The sequence below is a fragment of the Podarcis raffonei genome, chromosome 5, assembly GCF_027172205.1.
Source record: "Podarcis raffonei isolate rPodRaf1 chromosome 5, rPodRaf1.pri, whole genome shotgun sequence".
Lineage (NCBI taxonomy): Eukaryota > Metazoa > Chordata > Lepidosauria > Squamata > Lacertidae > Podarcis > Podarcis raffonei.
In genome coordinates this window covers 101,485,865-101,504,363 of record NC_070606.1, presented here as the reverse complement: position 1 = coordinate 101,504,363, position 18,499 = coordinate 101,485,865, and the positions used below count along the sequence as shown (strand labels likewise).

At 51.6% G+C, this 18,499-nt stretch overlaps 1 protein-coding gene across 5 annotated transcripts in view; it reads right to left on the bottom strand.

Moving 5' to 3' along the window:
* OPA1 (OPA1 mitochondrial dynamin like GTPase) overlaps positions 1–18,499 on the bottom strand; it is a 59,081-nt gene that overhangs the window by 12,646 nt on the left and 27,936 nt on the right. For all 5 annotated transcript variants that reach the window (XM_053390889.1, XM_053390888.1, XM_053390891.1 and 2 more), the window contains 10 exons: positions 12,593–12,657; positions 12,013–12,089; positions 9,105–9,270; positions 7,878–8,030; positions 6,728–6,836; positions 6,365–6,444; positions 5,420–5,560; positions 4,020–4,136; positions 1,945–2,038; positions 667–777 (listed from right to left, as the gene is read on the bottom strand). In XM_053390889.1, the coding sequence (XP_053246864.1) occupies positions 667–777; positions 1,945–2,038; positions 4,020–4,136; positions 5,420–5,560; positions 6,365–6,444; positions 6,728–6,836; positions 7,878–8,030; positions 9,105–9,270; positions 12,013–12,089; positions 12,593–12,657 (1,113 nt within the window). The remainder of the gene's footprint in view (positions 1–666; positions 778–1,944; positions 2,039–4,019; positions 4,137–5,419; positions 5,561–6,364; positions 6,445–6,727; positions 6,837–7,877; positions 8,031–9,104; positions 9,271–12,012; positions 12,090–12,592; positions 12,658–18,499) is intronic.

Sequence of the window (18,499 nt, the reverse complement as noted above, 5' to 3'; positions counted from 1 at the left end):
GCGTGTCACGCAGGCAACGCTATCACCTGCGCCTTTACCGCCAGAGGTGCCGTGGTCGGCGAAAAAGTATTACGGCCTCCCCCCTCCCCCCCTCACTACAAAGGGAACGTCAAAAAATGCCTTCCAGATGTGATCTGCTCCTGCCGTCATGGAAAGAGGCACAGCATTCGCTCCTACAGCCAGGGAGGCGAAACCCTGACCGATCCAGAGGGCATCTTTTCTTTGCACGAAATGCCTTTACGTGTTTTTTTTTCTGGCTGGGCAACCAACTCTAAAGCTTGTTAGCCAAAACTGCCACAGCCGTTGGGGCCGCTCAGGTGTCATGGGCCAGGAAGCTAGAAGGCCCTGAGCCTGTAACAGGACAGCTTACTTAGAAAGGAAGAGAGAAATGAATAAATATAGGGGTGGGGCGGTGTTCCCCTGAGCAGGCACCCCAGGGCAATCTTGCTTTGATCAGGTGGTTCCTTTAGCAGGGGGTGATGGTTCTGGCTTTAAATTACAGCTAAGCACTTTCTGGATTTTTAAGCATGCACCTAAAATGAACCAACCAAATCTCTAACCCTAAGCAGAATTTCCAGAACGAAGGACCCAGCTTCTGCAGCAGGAGAGGGCCTTTTCCACGTGCTGCTGCAGCCACTGCAGCTCCCGGGCCAGAGAGATACTCACTGAGGTCCTCGGCCAGCTGGACTCTCTTCCCCGTGAGCAGCTTCATCTTCTTCTCGCAGTCCTCAGCAAAATCCTCCAGCACCTCTTTCACGTTCTTCTCCAGGCGCCTCACTGTCAGGGGGGAAACGGGAATTTGAAATATATTCATTTCTATTTCTACATCTGGGGTTGGGGTGAGGATAATAGTAGAGGGAGCGCTTGTACAAATCTTACATTCACGTGAAATACCTGCTGGAAGGGACAGGCCATGCCTGAACGATGCAAAAACAGCATCACCAGTGCCAACCTCTCCAGAAGGATACCCAAGCTGTTGAGTCCAGGAGTAATCTGAGAGATGGGGGGTTAAGGATCTCCTGGCTCCCTCAAGGCTTGCCATGGGCCATCCCTACTGTCTTCCTGGATTTGATCTCGACCAAACAGCTGAGCCACAGAGAGTGGAAACTCAAAAAGGAGCACTGGAGACTTCATTTTACACGTCAGTAATGAACAACTGAAACAATCTCTTCCAATGAACTTAGGAAAAATATAGTTTTTGAGTCACATGCCTTTTCAGCTCCTTACTGACTATGCTTTTGTTTTTCAATACAGCTTCCCCAAAATTGTGATTCATTTAAGTAATATACACTGGTACCTTGGTTTAAGAACAGCTTAGTTTATGAACAACTTGGATTAAGAACGCTGCAAACCCGGAAGTAGGTTTTCCAGTTTTGAACTTTGCCTTGGAAGCAGAACATGTTCTGCTTTCTGTTGAGTGTGTTCCATTTGTAAATTGAGTCCCCCACCTGCTATGGGAAAGCACGCTTTGGTTTAAGAACGCTTTGGTTTAAGAACGGACTTCCGGAACGGATTAAGTTCGTAAACCAAGGTTCCACTGTATGGTGGACCTGATATAATTTCCCCCACTGCTTACTTTCAGTCTCCATCGTGATCCCATCCAGTTTGACCGCATTGACAAACCTTATGCTTGGTATTGTTTTTAATAATGAAGATGATGATGATGATGATGATGATGACATTTCTTAAATCCCACCCACCTGACTAGGTTGCACCAGCCACTCTGGGCGGCTTCCAACAAAAAGGCACAGGAAAACAACAACAACTACACCATCAAACTTTAAAAACTTCCCAAAACAAGAAACTTTGATGGGGAGGAAAAGGAGGCTTTGGAGAGGGCCAAAATTGCCTGCCCAGCCGGGGTCCAGGAGGCCAATGGCACCGCCAGCATCCAGCCAGGCTGGGGCGAGTGGCCCAGCAGGGCAGCCTCCGCAGGCCTCTCACCTTCCGTGTTGGTCAGCTGCTGCCTCAAGGTGTTGGCCGTGATGCCCAGCATCCGCTGAATCCGCCAGAACAGGACCACATCGTTGCACTCGAGCTGGAACCACACAGCGAGGAACAAGGGAGCATCAGGGAAGCAGCAAAGCACCCACCAGGCCACATGGCGTCTTCTGTGGCTTCATTCATCCAAGCCAAAAAACGGTTTGATAGGCAAAAACCAGCACCTGCAATTTGGCCCAGAAGCAGCCAGCAATGCTGGCTGGGTACCTCTCTGTGCTTATTACATGCTCAAACCTTTCCGTGCTTATTGGAAGACCACCTAAAGCATCCGAAAACAATCCTTAGGCAGTCATCCCAGAAACGAAACACAGCAACTGATCAGTGATGCTATCAGTGTATGAAGTATCACTCTTTTATGGTGCTACACTGGAATGGCTTTTCAAATGCATTTTCAGAATCTGAAGCTGTTTTTAAAAAAGAAAAGTGGCATATAAATGCTTTTTAAAATAAAATATGAACAAGCAAATCCAACAGAAGACAAAGGGCACCAAAAGCTTGGGAATAGGGAAACAGGCACTGGTTATTCAAGGAAGAGCAGCTTAGCTGTGAAGCATTTTAAAAAGGTCAAGGACCCCTGACAGTTAAGTCCAGTCGCAGACGACTCTGGGGTTGCAGCGCTCATTTTGCTTTACGGGCCAAGAGAACCAGTGTTTGTCCGCAGACAGTTTTTCCAGGTCATGTGACCAGCATGACGAAGCTGCTTCTGGCGAACCAGAGCAGCGCAGGGAAACGCCGTTCACCTTCCCGCCGGAGCGGTACCTATTTGTCTACTTGCACTTTGATGTGCTTTCGAACTGCTAGGTTGGCAGGAGCAGGGACCGAGCAATGGGAGCTCACCCCATCGCGGGGATTCGAACCGCCGACCTTCCGATTGCCAAGCCCAAGAAGCTCAGTGGTTTAAACCATAGTGCCACCCGCGTCCCTTGAAGCATTAAAAGGGGCACCCAAAAGGCACAGAAGGGCATCATCTCCCTGCATCTCCCAGGGCAGAGGGCATCTCATGGCCCGGGGACTGCCCTGCAAGGAGGCCCTAACCCTCATGCTCCTCACCTACCCAAGCAGCTAAGCTTCTGTTGGTGGAGACCTCAAGCCTGGTAACATTTAGCAAGGCCCCTTTGATTTTCAGTAGGAAAAGAGGAAAGAGCTGCGGTGTCTGTAAGCAGCCTCAGCAAGTGCCTTGCTCACAGCCAGTGGAATGCAGGATCCTATCTAACACCACAAACTGGCATCAAACGCAAAATGTCCTGCTTCAGCCGGCTGGTGGCGCAGCGTTTTCTATGTCCATATTCCTGAGGGGGAAACTAAGGCTGCAAAGCATCACCCTGCTAGACCATCAAGGGCGGCCATCTGTCAGGGATCCTTCACCTGCGATTCCTGCATTGCAGGGGGGTGGGGGCCGGGCGAGACGACCTTTGGGGGCACCTTCCAACTCTACAAGTTCACAAGGGAGTTGTGGAAACCGTGGGAGGGCACAAACTGAATCAGAACCAGAGATGCCGTGAAGAAGGGCAAGGGCAAAGCAGCAGCAGGAAGGAAAATGCCCAGTGTCTGCAAGAACTCCAGTTCATCGGCCCTGACAAAAGCCACTTCTTCTCTGGCGTGCAAAATACTTTTAGAGTCCAACCCTTGAAGTCTTCCATCTTCTTCTTGGAAGAACTGCGTGGCCCACACAGCAAGGCTTGGCCTTGGGGGCTTCTCAGCCCTTCTACTGCTGCAGAGGACTCACACGGGACACGTGGGGGGCAAGGGGGGGCCCTCAATCCCAGCTAGAGAGCCAGCCCTCTTTGTTGTGAGTCCCAGGAACTCAAGAGGGGCAGCCCCATGGAAGAGCGAGAGGCGCAGGGACCAGATGCTCATCCCAAGACTACCACCTAGTGGAGCGTCCCAAAAATATCATTCAGAGAGAGAGAGACGGGGGGGGGGCACTGAGTGAGACCCCTCGCCTTTCCTGGCCAGACATCAGGGGAGGGCGGCGGCTGTTCCCTAAGTGCTCGTAACCCGCAAGTTCTTCCACTTACCTCAGAGTCCACAAAATGCCTCTGGTAGTAATAAAAGCCTCTCCGGCAGAGGTTGCAGTGGCCCAGGGCCTTCTTCAAGAAATGCCGCCTGTAAACCTGGTGCCAGGTGTCTTTAATCTGGGACCAAAGGGAGAGAGGAACATCTGGTTATCGTTGGCCCAAATCCGGATGGCCCTGGAGCACGTGCCGGCTGGCAGATGTTGCGCGGTGCTCAGAAGCTCAGCCTTTGCAAGCAGCTGAGAGAGAAGCTGGGCTGTCAGCAGAAGGGGCCCTGCTGGCTCACATGGACACCACCTCCCAAGAAGGGGAGGAGGAAAAGCACCAGGGTCTGCTTTGGGGTGGTTGTTTTTACTGAAACCTGTCCAGCAGCCGCCTATCCCCTAGGGGGAAAGTGCTCCCGCAAACGGAGAGCGCGAAAGAAACGTGCTCTCCTGAATCACGGCTGAAGCAGCATCTAGCACAGGGGTCAGCAACCTGTGGCCCGTGGGCCAAGAACAGCCCATGGGGGTCGTTTAAATGGCCCCCGAACTGCGCCACCCGCTCGGCGAGTCCCTGCGTGCTGCGCTAAACCGGCACAATGCGGAGCACGGACTCGCTTCCACAGCGCCAGAAATCGCATCTACACAGATGCCGAAAATCACGTCTGCGCAGACGCATCCGGCCACAGAGTGATCTCTGCAGGAATGAATTGGCCCAGGTGAGGTAAACCTTGTCAACCTCTGATCTAGCAGGATTCAGCTTCCTCCACTCAAACACAGTCTTCCGCTAATTGCATCCTCACAAGTCTGGGAATTTAGGAAAGGGTTACAGCTCAGGGATCCAGCAGTTGCTTGGCATGCAGAAGGACTCAGGTCCAGTCCCTGGTAGCCTCTCCAGACAGGGCGAGGACAGACGCCTGTCCAAAATACTGGAGGGTCACTGACAGTCAGCGCAGACAGCACTGAGCTGGATGGACCAATTGGTCTGACTTCTCTGTTCCTTGCTCAAGCTACTTACCGAAATGTGGAACTCTTGGGTAGAGAATTTGAATCCCCCATGGCCAAAAGAAACATGCTATGAACTGCACTTCCTAAGAGTAGCCCAAGAAAATGCACGGCCAGCTTTTGACGCCAATGTCTCACTCAGAGAGAGGGAGGGAGAAAGGGAAGGAAGGAAGACATGGCACTTCTGCTAAGCCTTCCCCCTTATTACGACCATCAAACACCCCCCCATACTCTGACCCCCCCCCCCAAGAATGTCTGGCAGCTTAACTTCCCGACAAGCAACCAGCCATTTTGGCAGAACAGCAAACATTCACAACGAGCCTTGCTGGGACTGTTCACAGCCGATGATGGTTTCCATATTCAGAGCCCAGCCTTTCCCTGTTATTGGAACGGAAAGGAGCTGGCAGAGCTTCTTACCAGGCAGGGGTCCACGGCCACCCCCCGGGCCTCCAGGTTCTTCCGGACGGTTGTGACCTCATCGTTTGCAAGGTAAGCCGGGTGCTCTTCGTTGCATTTTATCATCTTCTCAAGTTCATTTTTCGTTTCATTGCGGATGGTCTTAAAACAAAAGAAATGCCATTGCTTTTTTTATTTTAAAGTCTCACTCTTACCCTAAGCGGAGTGGGGGAAAATGAAAGCAAGATTCTGGTACACCTTGCATGTTCAAGTTTCCCAAAAGATAACACCTAGCCAAGGCACAAAAGCTGAGCAAAGTTATAAGCACAAAAGCAGGGACAGAATGTTTCCGGCTTCTCTCCTGACTCACCCCCCCCCCCAGCCCAATAAGCTGGTCCAAGACGAGGGCCTCCAAAGGCTTCTGGAAACATGGAAGCCTTAACCTTAGTCAGTCTCGGGGGGGGGGGGGGCGTTTCACAAAAGCAGAACTGCCACCAGGAGCCCTTCCCTAGAGAGGGCAGAGAAATACTGTAAGTAAATAATAATCATATAATCAAGGGGGGGGGGTGATCTCAGGGCCTCTTTGTCTAAACACCCTCCCCCATTTTGGTTACTATGATGCTTCATTGGCACCAGGACTCCACATGCAGGGAATACATATTTCTATCTTAGGGAAAATTAGCACAAATAGCCACCAGCTGCCCTCGTGCAACTGCAACAAGAGACAAGGTGGCAGGCTGCTCCAGAGAGGTGTGGCCTTGGGGTCACTCAGGTTCTCCGGAAAAGCACCTTGATCTGGGCACACCTCTGCAGACCCAGGAATTGCAGAGCAAGGGCTCTCTCCTCCCATGTTTTGATCAGGCTTCTTCATTTCAGCTAACGTTATTACAGACAGCCAAATATATATCTATATTGCAGCTGGGCTGAGCCAGAGAATCCCAGGGCATCACCTGGGCAGCTTTTTACCTGTTCTTTGGTGCGCCCCACCCAGTAGAGCCACCTTTTCTTCCAGTCTGGGCCCACCATGTCTTCAATGACTGATTCAGCTGGAGAAGAACACAAAGAGCACAACACTGAGTACACAACACCACACTGTGATTCTCTCCCTTTCCCTCCCTCGCTCTCATGGTGAGCAACCACTGATTTAATAAGAAGCATTCTGGACTGCCTGCAAAGGGAGGAGCAGCTGCTGCAGGAGGAGGAGGACGGGTCAGGGCGGAAGAGACAACAGCGACCAGACCAAGAGGCGACCAGGAGGATTTAATGGTAGCGTCCGGTGGCAAAAGCTCAGCTCCCGAGAAAGGCAGCCAAGGAGAGAGGGGCACTCACTGTCTTTCAGGCGACTGTGCAGGGTCTCCTCCATGAACTGAATCGCTGCGTCCCACTGCTGCTTGTCGGAGATGGAGCGGTCCTCCAGGGCGTTGTGCTGGATCACTCTCTGCCAAAGCACAGGGCAGCCGTTAGGTCCCCAAACGGGCTCTGCTTTTTCTCCCCCTTAAAGAAACCCAGCTTCCACATGCGCAGCAAAAGCGCCAGATAATTCAGAAGCTTGTTCCTCAAGAATTCTCAGAGCACAGCTGCTGGAAGAGCAGACATGCTCCAGGCCAGCTCCAGTGAGCTCACCGCAAGCGGCAGCAGAGCAGGGAAAAGGGAGTCCCTGTGAACTGATTTCAGATCCTTCTCTTTCTGGGAAAGACAAGCTTGGAGTTATGACGGACTGCGAAATGGATTCAGCCTTCTTCAGGTGTTTCATTTGACCCCATAAGGGCAAAACGCATGTAAGAGGGAGAACACCTCTATACTCACAGCTTCCGCATGAAGATCAGGAGTTGAGGGGTGGCCTGCGTGCCCCCAGCCCCCATTACACATTTGTTGCCTTAGTCAGACTGAATACTGCCCAAAAGACATTCGAACGTTTGGCTGAGCGTCACTGTAGCATTTTGAGTATACAGTGATACCTTGTGTTGCGTTCCGCTCTCGTTACGGACTTTCAGCTTACGAACGCAGAAGTGCTTGATTGCGCCGTGCACATGGGCAGAAGAGGCGCTCTAGCTGTGGACTTTTCGGGGTGCGAATGGCACCCCAAAATGGATTAAGTCTGAAACTAGAGGTACCACTGTAGAGATGTGAAGGCCAGGAAATGACAACAACAATAAAGGAAAAAACATTTCCTCCTCTTTCCACTTTTTCTGGGTTTTCATCCAATATTTCTGTTTCCCCCCCAGGCCTTCACATGTCTATCCTGGTAACGATATGGATTCAATTAATCTAGTCAATGAAGAAATTTCTGAGCAGTGATGCCAGCGCCACCACTGGAAGCCCCACCAACCAAAGAAAGGCTCTGGCAACTCCTTCGTCCGTGCATAAAGAGACAATATTTTAAAACCAGAAAAGCGCACACAAAGCCTTGTCGAAAGAGAGAGGGATTCGTTTCTTCCATGCCTTGGAAATATATTAAGGGAAAGGATTAAGGCCCCACCAGGCTGTCTTCTGCTCTCTCGTTCCACTTGTGGCGCTTGATGCTCTCATCCTTCACGGCTTGCTTCAGTTTGTCAAAGATGTCGTCGTGCTCTTTGCCCTTCTCTTCCGTCATGAAGCGAGCAAACTCCTCCTGGAGGGTCTCCCAGGCAACCTGCAGATTGGGAAACAGAGTCCGGCCTTGAGAAGCGGCTCAATGCTGGAGCCACCAGACTGGGCTCAGACAAGCGCTGAGGCCAGCAGAGGGAGGCAGATCTAACACGAGATGCGGAAACCGACTCACATCAAACACATCAACTCACATGCCCTGTGCAATAATGGGGGGGGACCGGGGCGAACCGCCTGTGCCCTGACACTGAAGATGCCCAACACGGAATGATAACCGACAGAGCCACTTCCGTGAGGGAAGTGAAAGGTTGAACTGGAGAGGGTGGGTGGGGCGCAGAGGAGACATCAGACAGAATACGAGAAGGGGCTGTTTCCAGGGCTGTGCAGAAAGGGTTGTTATGCAGGAAGTGAGGTGAGGTGGGAAGAGATGCCAGAGGCAGGTGGAAAGAAGGGAGGGGGCAGCCTGTGAGGCTGGCTGAGGAGTGGGTGGAAGAGGCACTTTGAAGGACCACAACTGGTGAGGGCACAGAACTGAGGTGTGGGTGGCAGGGACACCAGAAGAGCCCTGCTAAATCAGACGGGCATCCTGCCCCCGCAATGGCCAACCCAATGGCCACAGTGGGAATCCCGCAAGCAGGACATGGAGGGTGTCAAGAAGAAGCCTTCAGCCATACGGGGCGCATTGAGACTGCAGGGCTCCAGGAAAGCAGCCTGGGTGCCCACACGCTTTCTCTCAAAAAGGGAGAATGGATTTCCCAACGGACTTGAGCTAGCCAGCTGCGGAGCTCTGCAAAGAGGCGTGCACCTCTGAATCCGCTCCAAGGACATGGCTAGCCTTCACACACTTGCCACTGTGGGCAATCCTTTGCGTAACCCTAAAATAAACCTATGACAGGCTTCCTCAACCTCGGCCCTCCAGATGTTTTTGGGCTACAACTCCCATGATCCCTAGCTAGCAGGACCAGTGGTCAGGGATGATGGGAGTTGTAGTCTCAAAACAGCTGGAGGGCCGAGGTTGAGGAAGCCTGATCTATGAGAATCGGGGGGGGGGGGGGGAGAGAGAAGGAGATTCAGCCGAGGCACCCCTCTGCTTACGCACGTCAACCCCAAACGGTCTCACCTCCACGGCCTTGTTGGGCAGTTGTTTGTCTGTCCACTGCTTCAGCTTGATGTCCACCGTGGTGTTGAAGGTGCCCGAGTTTGTGGTTTGTGCTGCCGGGAGGTAGATGTTTTCTATCACGTGAGTCGAGACCCTGTCCCACAAGGTCTTCTGAAGGATCTCTTCCCTAAAGGGGGGGGGGACAACCAGGGGTCACTTTGCATCCCCACAGGTGAGAGGCCCAGAGCGAGACCCAGGGGCAAAAAGAGGTTTGTTCCCCAGGAGAGACGCCCTCCTCCCCAAGCCCCCACAAGGGAGACCAGCAAGTAGCGGGAGAGGCTGAGACCTTTCAGTTTTAAGCAGTTCTGGACTCGCTCGGTGCTGAGGACTGTGCTTTTGCTTTTCTGTGTTCATTTGGTTCTGGAACAGTGGTACCTCTGGTTGCGAACGGGATCCGTTCCAGAGGCCCATTCGCAACATGAAAAGAGCTCAACCTGCAGTGGCGCGTCTGCAGACACGTGGGTTGCGATTTGCCACTTCTGTGCATGCACATGACGCCATTTTGCGCTTCTGCGCATGCACGAGCGGCGAAACCTGGAAGTAACCCTTTCCGGTACTTCCAGGTCGCTGTGGGATGCAACCTGAAAGAACGTAACATGAAGCAAACGTAACATGAGGCATGACTGTATATGTGTGGCTGAGCGTTTTTTTAATTGCTCTGCAAGCAAGAATCAGTTCCAGGGGGTCTGAGTATGGGCATTTTTGTCTATACGCACAACCAGTAGACAAAAATGTGCCGGTACATCTAGAAAAAGAGGTGTTGGTACTGCATACCAACCAGAAAAAAGCACTGCACACAACCCTTGGAACTGAACCCTCACATGAATTCAATTGAATTGATTAATTTTGGTCACGGACCAGTTCCAGTTCACATATAATATCAGGGAAGTCATAAAACAGGAGAAGGATACATTTGAATTTCAATTGGGTACAACAGGAGCAATACAGATATAGCAGCGGTTAAAAATATATGTTAAATCTTAATCACTAAAATATAACCTAAAATTGTCATTTAAGGCCTTAGTCATTATGGTAGCACAGCTTGTTCCCTAAGTTTTATGGCAGTCGCACAGAATTTGGCCACCCTTAGCTTGATCTCTGGATCCTTGTTCTCTACCAGAGATTTCAGACACTGAAGTTCGGACCCATTTGGAGATTTTTGTATAGCAGGGATGATAAGTACCAAATGTATATCCCTGTAGAAACAACAGTGTAACAAGACATGAGAGACACTTTCTACCTCCATCCAGCCGCAGGGGCAGACTCGTTCCACGTATGGTTTACCCTCGAATCTGCCCTGCAATAAGGCAGATGGCAGCACATTGAATCTAGCGAGGGTGAATGACCGTCTGTATTTAGGTATTTGTAATTTTGACAAATATATTGCTGAGGTAAACCCTCTCCCATTATCTTTTATCGCTGGGTGTTTATTCATCTCATGCACGTGACACTGCAGTTCCACACCCCAAATTCATTGGCGGATTATTGCTCTAGCTTTCTCATAACCCACAGCACCCTCACATGAGACGCCACCGTACTATACTGCATGGAGCAAATGGATGAGAGCGTAGCCTGCTGAAAACCAGCTTGACTACAGCTTGATTCCCAAGGCAAACAGCAGCAGCAGCAGCAGCAGATCCCTGCACTCCTCTCCTGTGATTGTGAGGATCATCCAGCAGCATCACTGGAAACCCTTTCTGCTCCTTCAGTTGCGTCTTAGTAATGCCAGCTAAACTCCAGCCTTTGCTTGATTGCTATGGAGAGAGTCTCCCTTTTGTGGTAAGCTCAAAATTGCCAAGTGAGCCCAGATGGGTTCAGACTTGCTCTGCTCTTTAACAGTAGAGCAGGCAGCCAGGTTTTCAAACCTTGTAAGAGTTATTTATGAGAACTTAAAAGGAACTGAAGAATTTAAAGAAAAAGCAAAACCAAAAAAAAAAAACCCTTCTAAAAGCATGGATTACTATTGTGTTTGGCCAAATGATGGTTTACGTCAAGTTCTGGCCCAAAGCAAATTAATCCGTTCAGCGAATGCTGTTCCCGGAATGCGACACAATTCAGTTCATCCATCAAAGCCTCCAGGCCTGATCTGGCAGGAGAGGATCTAAAAGGCACTGTGCAAAACGCTCCACAAGGAACCGCCTGCCTGGAAGAAAAAAGTCTCCAGCGAGAAAACACTGTGTTGCTAAAACGGAATCCAAGAGGGTCAACTTCCTGGTGGTCCCCAGCCCTGAAGGCTGCAAAGGAGGACTGGGCCAATGCTCCAGCAGCACCTCCTTGCGAAATTGCCAGAGGGGCTGCACATGCACACATAGCCCTGAGGCCATTGGTCTTTGCCCTAAAGGCCGGCGAAGGGAGCCAAACCTCGCAAAAGATGCACAGACACAGCTTCCCATGCTGAATAGAGGCCTTTCATAAAGTCCAACTTTTCAGGGCGCAGACTCTCCCTCTTTCCTTTTTTCTTTTGGTTTTCATTTCAGTAAAGAGCAGAGTATTTACGGCCTTCTGCAAAGAGTTGCTTTTGCCTATATTTAGAAAAGACTCTCCCCTCTCTGCTGGCTTCTATAACTCATGGACGAAGAACAGTCAGCAACAGACGCTAGGATTTCTCTTAAGAGAGCAGCAAACTTGCCAGTCCTCCCCCAGCATGGCCAGGGGTTGCCAAAGTCAGACACGCAGAACCAATAAATGTTTTATAGGGAGAAAGGAGTGGATGGATCCCAGATGGGCTTTTCTGAGATATACGGCATCATCACAGGATCACAGAGAACGCAGGGCAGCCTATTTTAATCTTCGCAGAACCTGCTCTATAAACCGAAAAGCCAGCGCAGAACGAAGAAGCAAAATAAAAATCTCCAACTAATTACTGTACCAGTGCTTTGGTGTCACCTGGCTCAAGCTTATGACTTCATCGAGGATCTCGTTCTTTGCTTTTTCAAACAGTTCATTCTAGACAGAAAAACGAGAAGCATTTGTAGCCATTGAGGCGCTTGCGATAAGTCAGACGGATGAATGTACACGGAAATGCTGTGCAGATTGAGACCCCGGGGCTATCCAGCCCAAGGATGGGCAAATGACAGGCTGCTCCTTCAATGAAATTAACTGGGGGCCCTTGAGTGGCCCCCTTCAAACACAGAGACCCCTCAAGCAGCGGTTCTGATGTTCATTGAGCTGCTCAAGATGTCCTGATTCCCCTCCCAGGTCCAGTCCTCCCTCCTCCCTCCTGCCCCCCCCAGCCCATGTGCGCCCAGGACAAAAGCACAAAAAGCTACGCAGGGATACTGATCACCAGGTCTCCCTGAGGAAGCTACTCCATAACTGCAGCAGCAGTGCCAGCAGGACGGGGCTCCCAGCCCGTTAAAACGCAGGCCGACCCTCTCCCATCAAAGCTCTCCCAAAAAGAGGACGGAGACCAAGGCCCCCTCTGGCTCTCAGCCAGGAAATGGACTTACCCGGTCAAGTTCTCGCAAGCGGGGGTAGTTATTCTTCCACTCAGTCTCCAGATTAAAGCGGGTTGCTATGGGGAGAAATTAAGGGGAAGGGAGGTCAAATCCGTGGCTAGTTTATCTGGAGCCAGAGATTCACCCTCTAAAGTGAGGGGGCAGCAGCCGACTCCTGCCCCTGCTCCTTTCGGCAGCAGCTCCCGCCCCACAAAGGCTCCCCTGGGGACCCGACTGAATGAGCTGCGTCAATTGTGGAAATTGAGGTGGGGGGGCCCCTTTCTGTGCCTGGAGCCCATGCATATGAAAGGTGCCTCCATGCCATTTTCACGCCTCCCCCTCAAGGGAGCCCGGGGTGGGGGCTGCCAGGGAAAGAAGGGGGCTGGAAAGTCAGTTTCCACACATCCTCTTCTGCAGGCGAGAGCCAACCCGGCTTTCCTTCTTATGTGGGGCTCTAGGCAATGCATTTCCTCCTGGGATGCAGAAACAAGGCCCACGCCAAAAAATGCACGGCATATTAAAGAACCAGGTTGGGAAACATGTCCATTCCAACCCCCCAGCACACGTTTTGCCTTCGTACAGAGAGGCAAGTGCATTCCGTGTCTGTCAATGGTGAGTCACTCGCAAACTGCTGCACAGCTTAAAACGTTTGCAGCGCACAGATTTCTATTGATTGCATACAATTTGTACACAAACTTCAAAGCAGTTTACAAAATCGGTAAAACAATAAAATTGTCAGTAAGGAAAAATTGTGGAGTTTGGAACTGACAGGGTCAGAACTCCGTGGTGTCCTGTGTCTGGGAAGAGGAGGAGGAGCTTGTCGCAGAGCAGTGACGCACAGCGTCTCTCTGCTTCCAGACTTGCTCTCTCTCCTCACTGAGCAGCAGCTCGACACAGAAGCTGCGTGTGTGCTTTTGGAAAAGCACAGAGAGATGTCGGAAGTTTCGGACGGATTTATTGCCTTGTAAATAAACGCTTCTAGAGATAAGAACCGAACTGTCTCTGGACTTGATTTATCCCTTATCTCGCACGGACCCAGGACCGCTGCTACTCTGCTCTCCGGCCAGGTCAGCTTCCAGCACAGCGACGCAGGGAAGCGTGACAGGACGCCGGGGTTTTATTACCCCCAGAGGTTATGGGAGTTACGTGTTTCCTGACAAGTGTGAGAAGGGAGAAGGCTGCCAGCGGTGATTTGCAGTGATCTCCTGCCAGAAGGGAGATGCCGGAGAGCGGAGCCAAGAGCCAGGAGGAACGGCTGCTTCGAGAGTCCGGCTTGCTGGCAAACTTGTGAGTACGCTGAAGCCCCAGGGGGGGGGGAAGATGGCTGCTGCACAGCAGGGCAATGAGAGCTTCAATATCCCCTTTGAAAGACTGAATGGGGCCAACTGGGAGGCCTGGTCAAGAGGAGCAAGGGGGTGGTTTGTGGCCACAGGGCTCTGGAGTCCAGTCCAGAAGGAGCCGGCCCCACCCATGCATGCTACTGCTCTGCTGAGTGAGAGAGAGCAGAGAGAGCTTTGCCTGCTGAAAGCAAGTGTGGACGCTTTGCTGTTGCCCCACTTGGAGGGCGTTAAATCGGCTCACGCCGCCTGGCAGGTGCTGAGGAGTTTGTGCGAAAGCTCAGCAGGAGCCAAGGGCCGGGAGGAAGCCGAGGGCCAAGGGAGCGAGCCCTGGGTCGCGTGGCAGGCACTGAAGACGGCATGTCAGGCCGCAGTGGGAGCCAGACCAGAGGGGGCTGGATGCCCAGAAGGGACTGGGACTGTGTTGGCAAGCTTTTGCAATGCTTCGACACGTCTGGGTGCTGGAGAGCGGCTGAGAGCTGTGGAAGAGGGCACAGGCTGCACCCCAAGAGGCAGTGGGGGGGCAGGCCAGGCAGGCCATTCCAAGAGCTCTGAGAAAGCGAAAGGCTCTGAAAGTTGTTTGTGCTTTGCGACGACGTCCAACAGCGCTGGGAAGCATCCGCTAGAGGCCCAGGCTGCCAAGGACACCGGCCGGCGTGGAATGTCAACAAAGCAGGTTCCCAGGGCCGGTTCCCAGCAAAGACGTGGGAAAGCAGCAGGCCAGGAGAAAAACAAAGACAAGGCGTCTTATCACCTCACAGCTGCGATGGCGTCTCTGAGAAAAGGCAAAAGCCTCAGTCGGGAGAAGGCTGTGGCCATGGCAACCGATGGGAGTGCGAGAAACGCCACGGCATCTTTGGAAAACAGCCAGAGACACTCTTTATCTCTCGTGATCGATTCCGGTGCCTCGCATTGTCTTGTGACATCTGCTGGGCTCCTGAGGAACTGCAAGACAGTTAAAACTGGACGCTATGTTACTTTAGCTGATGGGTCTCAAAGACCACTGACTGAATCTGGTTATTTGTATTGTTCTTTCATAGATCATTGGGTGCAAGCGTATGTGGTACCGGAGCTTGCCCACTCTCTTTTAAGTGTGCCAGCCCTTATGGCTGCTGGGTTCGATGTTTTGTTTTCTAACAATCTGTGTTCCTTTTTCAGGGATGGGAAGAAGGTCTACAGTGTCCAGAGAAAAGGCACGCTCTTCCTGGTTGAGATGCCCATAGAAGATGGGGCTGGTGGGAAAATGGGGCTGGTGGAAAATGGGGCTAGTGGAGAGTCCATTGAAGACGCCCAAGGGCAGTGTGCTAATATCCCACCACACCATGATTGCATACACTTATGGCACAGGAGGTTTGGACACGTAGGGTGGTCATATGTGAGGAAGGCCACAGGCAACACCATTGGGTGCAGGTTCAAAGCATGTGACAAATACCTAGATTGTCAAGCCTGTAAGCAGTCAAAGGTCACGACTTGCTCATACCCCAGGTCTGAGAGGAAAACCAGTAAACCCTTTGAACTTGTCCATGCAGATTTGTCGGGCCCCATGCCGACACCTTCGTTAGCTGGATCTAAGTGGGTTCTGCTTCTGGTTGACGATTTTTCAAAACATTCGTGGATATTTGCGCTGCAACAGAAGTCAGAGGCAGCTGCACTGATCAGGGATTGGATCACAGCAGTAGAGCTACGGTTCTCTACTAAAGTAATTTCCTTTCAATCTGATCGGGGGGGGGGAGTTTACAGGTTCTGCGCTGCAATCGTTCTTCAGGCAGAAGGGTATCAGTCATCGACTGACGGCCCCCCACTCTCCGCAACAGAATGGGGTTGCAGAGACAAAGTTTCGCACGCTACAGGAGTCAGCGAATGCTATGTTGGCAGACTCGGGTCTGCCACAGCGCTTTTGGGCCGAGAGTTATCGGACAGCATGTTTCCTGCAGAATAGAGTGTTCAATTCCAGTGTAGGGGACACACCGTATTTTCTGCTTCATGGGAAACAGCCCAAAGTGCATTTTCTGCGCACCTTTGGGTCTACGGCTTGGGTTCTGATTCCAAAGGCCATGCGCAAAAAAGGTGAGCCAAGATCCAGGAAAATGATCTTTGTGGGCTATGAGCCGGGTTCAAAGGCGTGGCGCTTTGCATACCCTACTGGCAACCAGTCCAAGCTGCTTATTAGCGGCAGTGCTGAGTTTTGCGAGCAGAGTGGGTGGAAGCGTCTTCACGGGAATCCGGATGTTCTGGTAGACTCAGATGAGGAAGAGGAAGAGGGTGAGGCTGAACCTGTTGCTGAGGTGCACAGTCCACAGCCACAGAGTCCAGAGCCGGGATCTCCAAGGGAGAGGCTCCGTATCTCTCCAAAGGGGAGTCCCAGGACCCCTCCACAGGTCTCTGTCAAGTCTGAGCCAAGGAGTGAACCATCCTCGCCAGCAGAACCAGCTGTTCGCCCTAAACGGCGCAGCAGGTCAGAGGGGGATGATTCTGACATAGAGGATAGGAGGGTTGATCCAGGTGAATCAGGCGCAGCTCCAGAATTCACGCTGAGGAGGTCAGCAAGATCAACCAAAGGGAAACCACCTGAAAGGTATGAAGCCACGAGTGTCTGGGTTGGTGTGGCTAGATGTGAACCTGAATCCTTTGAGGATGTTCAGAAGTTGCCTCGGGAAGAAGCCAGCAAATGGCATGAGGCGATGCAGAAGGAGATGAACTCAATGGAGTCTCTTGGAGTGTTCTCACTCACACAGCTGCCGGCTAACCAGCAAGCTGTAGGCTGCAGATGGGTTTACCGTCTTAAACCCACAGAAGCAGGCGAACCACAGTACAAAGCGAGATTAGTGGCCCGTGGATTCACACAGAGGAGGGGTGTCCACTTCACAGAGGTCTATTCGCCGACCTCAAGGGCGGAGACTTTGAGAATGCTTTTGGCAATAGCAGCACAGAGAGGTTGGAAGGTGAACCATTTTGATGTAGATGTCGCCTACCTGAACTCAGATCTCCAGGAGGAGTTGTACATGCTTCCTCCTCCAGGGTTTGAAGTCAGTGAGCCAGGCGTCGTGTGGCGGTTGCACAAATCCATCTATGGATTGCGCCAATCTGCCAGGAATTGGAATATGTGCCTACATGAAGCCTTAGAAGAGCTAGGTTTTAAGAGATCTCTTGCAGACAGTTGTCTTTACATTAGAAATTCAGGCTTGCTACAGCAAGTGGCCCAGGTATTTGTTGATGACATCTTGTTGATGGCAAGGACAAGTGAACAGGTGGAAAAGTTTGCTAAGGAGCTTGGAAAGCGGTTCAAGCTGAAGCAACTTGGAGATGTCAAGTCCTATCTAGGCGTAGAGATCACAAGAGCAAGTGATGGAAGCTTTTTGCTTCGGCAGAAAGGTAAGATTGAGCAGTTGCTTGAGAAGTTCAGGATGTCTGATTGTGCAGGTGCCAGATCACCCATGGAGGCTGGGTACGTGAAGGAGTGTCAGCAAGTAGAACGCGTGGTGTTCGAAAACACTGAACTCTTTCAGTCAGCTCTGGGTAGTCTGTTGTATCTGTCACAGTGGAGCAGACCAGACATAGCGTTTGCTGTCAATCTGCTCAGTAGAGAGGCTTCAAGTCCTAGTGTGCAGGCCTGGAATGGTGTTAAGCGGGTGCTACGTTACCTGCAAGATACCAAAGACTTTTGCCTCAAGATGTCAGCTGAGGGTGTTGTTAAGCTGACCGCCTGGGTGGATTCGGATTGGGCTAACCTTGAGGACCGCAAATCAGTGTCAGGCCTAGTGGTGAAGTTTGGGGACTCAGTGATTGGGTGGAGGTCCCGGAAGCAAAGTCTCATAGCGCTTTCATCTACTGAAGCTGAGTTCAGTGCGCTATCAGAGGTTTGCAGAGAACTGGAGTTCTATGTGTGTTTGGTCGAGGAAGTCTGTGGAGAGAATTGTCTGCCCGTTGTGGTGCATGAAGACAACCAACCATGCCTTAAATTAGCTGAGACAGGGCAATTCAAGGCGAGGACCAAACATTTGGACATACGTTTCCAGAATGTATGTCAGAGCGTTCATGAGGGGCTAGTTGCTCTGAAATACTGTCCCTCAACCAAGAACCTCGCTGATGGTTTCACAAAACCATTAACCTTCCAGAAGCACGAGGAGTTCTGTGAGGGTCTGTGTATGGGGAAAGCATTGATGGCTACTGTCTCCAGACGCAGGACAAGAGGGGGTGTGGAGTTTGGAACTGACAGGGTCAGAACTCCGTGGTGTCCTGTGTCTGGGAAGAGGAGCTTGTCGCAGAGCAGTGACGCACAGCGTCTCTCTGCTTCCAGACTTGCTCTCTCTCCTCACTGAGCAGCAGCTCGACACAGAAGCTGCGTGTGTGCTTTTGGAAAAGCACAGAGAGATGTCGGAAGTTTCGGACGGATTTATTGCCTTGTAAATAAACGCTTCTAGAGATAAGAACCGAACTGTCTCTGGACTTGATTTATCCCTTATCTCGCACGGACCCAGGACCGCTGCTACTCTGCTCTCCGGCCAGGTCAGCTTCCAGCACAGCGACACAGGGAAGCGTGACTGGACGCCGGGGTTTTATTACCCCCAGAAAAATGACCACC